At 47.7% G+C, this 4,593-nt stretch overlaps 1 protein-coding gene across 1 annotated transcript; it reads right to left on the bottom strand.

Moving 5' to 3' along the window:
- Positions 1–3,705: 3,705 nt before the first annotated feature.
- Pmar_PMAR013107 (dihydroorotate dehydrogenase, putative) lies at positions 3,706–4,428 on the bottom strand (the record flags this gene model as incomplete). The annotated part of the gene is made up of 4 exons (XM_002776335.1): positions 3,706–3,843; positions 4,050–4,130; positions 4,180–4,288; positions 4,340–4,428. 4 exons carry the CDS (start codon positions 4,426–4,428, stop codon positions 3,706–3,708), a joined length of 417 nt encoding a protein of 138 aa, XP_002776381.1.
- Positions 4,429–4,593: the final 165 nt, after the last annotated feature.

A 4,593-nucleotide genomic window follows, 5' to 3' on the forward strand; every position in this document is an offset into this window, starting at 1 on the left:
AACATCATTCACGCTCAGTGGACCCGGTTCCTCAGCGGCAGAGGTCTTAACTGTCCCAAGTATTGCGATATTTTCCCAGACTATGAAAAGTCGAACACTACAATGCATCACAACTTATGCCCATCAGCAGGCCAATGATGGTCTACAACATTCTTCGTATAGAGCAACAGTCTTAAATCTACCTAGGCCCTGATGAGAAAAGGGATCCTCAGTTGTTTCGACAGGTTGGTTACCCGTAACAGTGAAGGGTGGCACGATCCTCTTAGACTTGGAAATCTGTTCTTTGAATCTCCTGGCTGATATGAGCATACTTGACGGCAACCGCATACCCAAGTGGATGTATCTAGTAAGTCTACGAATGCACAAAGGTGTTGTTAACCAACATCATCCATCTCACACAGCATTGAGGAGCTCAATAACCTGCAACAGATCGCTCTGCCACCTATTTGCGAATCCAGCAACAGCTTGCCGGACGTTGTCTACACAAGAAGCCTCATCAACTCATGTATAGGAAATTCAAAATATGTGCCTGCTGTAAAGATGTTGTAGTATCGATGAGCTCACTCTCGATATTGTTCCGAACGCTATCTCGCCAACGCCCCTCATCAACAGCAGTATTTATGTCGTCCATGCGGGTGCGTACTCCCTCCAGCTGTTTCTGTCTGCATCTGACGATGAACGATGGTAGATCTTCTTCGCCTACATCTTCCTCCACTGCTCTAATTGACTCTCGCGGATGTGTTCGCCCGAACGCAGTCGTTCAGATTCCCACCTCTGTGCGACCTGACAACATCAACTGATGGAGTCCCAGAGCATGTGTATAAGTCGGAAGATACACACATAAATAGTCGTACATAGTCTTTGAATTCTTCGAATTCTTGTCGTAACTCTATTGCCTCTTGTTTGAGGGAGCTACAGTCACCCCCCACCTGAGCAGATCGATTGCGTATGATGGAACCAAAGAATCGCAGCAGTTGTCCTTCCATAGTCGTACCGTTTTCGCTTTCAACTCTGTGATCTCCTCGGCGCGTTTCAAAAACTTCTCAAGGGAGCGCGTCATTCTAAGCTCTACTTGGGAGTTGAGAGACGATACCTACACATGGCTAGATCCATATCTACCCTCGACCAATCTTGTTCACAAAAAACGCACAAGGTAAATTTCAACTCCGATTGAGGGAAGTGGTGAAAAACCAACACGGTACAAATGTATATCCTCATCCTCGACAGTTCCTCAACTTAACTCTCTTTTGAGTTCGTCGTATTTATTCTCGGACTCTTTCTTCAGAGCTGTAGACCTAATCCAAACTGTTTTCCTTTCGGACTGTGAGCGCATTGGCGATCCATGACGCCAGTTTCGAGCGTGTGCCTCCCACCACCTTTCATCAAGGTCCGAACATTGCCCTCCCAGCTTAGCGATTTGATCGGTAATACCCTGGTGAACCGATTTAGCCTCAGAAGCTAGCTCGTCACTACGAGCATAACTACCAGGAAACATCAGTGCAAAAGCCATCCAGTAAAAAAGACAACCTCCTGGAAATTCCAGTTTCAATCAATGCGGTCAGTTTTTCCTCAACCACTTGTATGTCACTCTCAGTCTTATCTGAACATGTCATCATCAGGAACGCTCTACTTTCCCTATTGAGGTGGATCGCAATTCTGAGATCCATGCCTTTCCACGAGCATTACGATTTATCTCCTCCATTTTCGTGCTGATAGTGTCCACTAAGTCATGGACAGGCGCCCGTAACTGTCGAGGGCTGCGACGATGCAGAGGTTGTTCTTCTCACTCGTTGTATAGAGTTAGATAACTTCTCCTGTATGTGTTTCGAATGTGCTTCCAGCTGCGAATCACAATTTTTTCTGACCTAATATTAACGTCTCCAAGTTTCCACCTCTCCCCAAACTAACACACCACCCTACCTCATGGACTGCTTCGTCCAACTTCTTCACCCGACTCCTAGCGGCTGATACCTAATCCTCGCGAGACGGGGAGCAATGCATCAAAGGCCCACTTGAAGGGCTGTGTCTTTGTGCGACTTCTCGAGCTCCATCAACCTCTGTTTGACCATTTGATCTGTCTTCATGCGCTCTTCTACAACACCAATGGTCGAGCAAGATTCATCCAATAGTTCTCATCGTGGTCTCACCATCCTGCCCTTTGCGAGACTGCAAGAGTGTATCGATGCCTTCCTGCACACCCCGAGCCAACTCGGCCATGCGCGAGACTGATCTGCGAGAAGAAGTGTGGAGGGTCCTCCGCGAACTTCCTCAGAAAAGCGAGAGCTCTTTCCGACAGGGCGGAATAAAACGTTCAGTTCAGTATCGTTCTCATAAAAACTTCAGGAATAGGACATATGCACATACTAGCATTCCTGTAGATATCATGCACATGACGTAGGCCTGCAGATTCGGCTCAGTCTTATCCAATAACAACACCTGTCTGTGATTTCTTGCGCACAAGACGTTGCCGCATTTATTCGTTCTTCAACCCGATTTTCCAATCTCTCCCTATCTGTCAAGAGCTCGCAGTGGCCGACCGAAATAATGGGCTCACCCGATTGGACCGCGTCTACCGTCGCTGCTACTGAAACTAACTTCTCGTCAATTGTCGAAGTTGCTCGACCTAATAGCATTCACGCCAATAGACCACTCACTTGAAGCCTATATGATATAGGCTCCCTCTCCTGCGGGCTACCATCCGCAAGACTCAGAGGGACTTACTTGCAGATCGACACAAATCACTGCACTTGGCTACTCTGTTCGAGAGATCATTGAACGACACGCCTGAAGAGATGTGGACACTTTCCAGGGGATTTCAGAGGCTATATAGGGACATAATAACATGAGCGTGCATCTACTCATGGGCGGACAGGCTGAGCAACCCGTACATAGCTTCTGATCCAGATTGCTGACCATATGTTCGAGGCGTGCAAGTTTGACGCCGAATTCCTCTCGCAGTAAGTTCGTATTACTCTCGAGCACCTAACGATACTCAGATGATTGTCATCCGGTTCGCGAAGCCAGGTGGACCTCAATAAAATGAGCCGACAAAGTTGAGCTAGGGCCAACCCGAGGGGACTGATAAGAGCTCCCATTGATAGCCATGCTCTGATGTGAGATACTACTGCTGGCCCGTGAATGAAGTGCTGGTGGAGAAGTCATCAGCTTGAACAACTACAGCATCTACCACTTGTTGTATCAAACGTTGAAAGATCGAGACTTCGAATTAGCGGCGACGAGTCATCCGAGATGCCACTAACGAGTATCATGCGTACCAGTTCATGCTAGTCGCGTGTGAAGGAGATCAATCACTGGACATTCTCTCTGCTTTCGTTCTCATGAAAATGAGAAAACCTTTCGATCACTGGGGTGCTCCCATGAGCTAGCAATGCCAAATAGCCTACTCGTCCCTCGGCTTTCGAACCTCCCGTCTTATTATCGAAGCCTCACTGAGCAGTTGTTCACTGTCAATAGCAGACGAGCTATGTTAAGTGGGCCGTGACCACCATAACGCTCAGTCCATGATCAGGAACGAGACACAAGCATGCACTGTTCAAGAATCTTGAATCAAGATGCGACAAGATTGGCCGCTTACTGTACACCGATTACCTCGTGCTGTTACTGATAAGACCCGACAGGATCCTTCCAACCGTCGCCCTTTTATAATTGACAACTCGAACGGAATCAGTCATATCATGTGAATGATTAATAAAACTCGTTTTTCACATCGACACCAACCGCCTCATGAACGTTGCTGTAGCCATCTTTCCGAAGCAACTCAGCCAAACCACAGTTGATATCCCGGAACACCCATGGGCCCTCGTATACCATACCAGTATATACCTACAATGCTAGCATGCAGTCGATCTCCCCGTAACAAGAGGAGCATTTCGTTGAATTCATAGTTGGCAGTTTTCACGGAATGTCCCGACTTGTTGGTCAATGACCCCCCACAATGTTGAATCGTAAGACCATCTCACGAGTAAAATCACAAGTATGTCATTATAAAAATGTCACGGGTATCAAAAAGATGAAAAAAGGTTCCTTGCCTGTATCAGCGACGCCCCATTCCGTATCAGACGGTAAGCATCCTGAGCTGTGAAGACTCCTCCACAACCAATGATAGGGACCTACACTCAACACGGTCAAAGAATGATCATTAGGCTACTCGAAACCTACCTTTCCTGCTGTCACTTTATAGACGTGTCGTACGAGATTGATCGCTCGTTGTCGGGCGGGCTTGCCACTGATGCCACCCTTCTCTCCGTGGTTGCTGTCTCCGACCGACCTGATCAGCTCCATACGACACAAGAGTCTCGAAATAAGACCAGCTGCCTACCTGTCCAGATTGAGGTCGTCCCCTCTATCTGCGATAGTATTGATCATCACAAAACCATCAACACCAAGCTCCACCGCCTTCCTCACCATCCTCGACACGCCTTCGTAGTATCTACCATTTCCACCTAGTGAGGACTCCAAGCACAACTGCGATCACGTGTCATCAGCCTCAGCTGGAGGTGGACTCAACTTCACTAAGACCGGCTTATCAGGGTAGTTATCACGTCTCCAGGTTAGAAGTGCCCCAAGGAGCTT

The sequence above is a fragment of the Perkinsus marinus genome (assembly GCF_000006405.1).
Source record: "Perkinsus marinus ATCC 50983 genomic scaffold scf_1104296953744, whole genome shotgun sequence".
In the NCBI taxonomy this organism is placed as follows: domain Eukaryota; phylum Perkinsozoa; order Perkinsida; family Perkinsidae; genus Perkinsus; species Perkinsus marinus.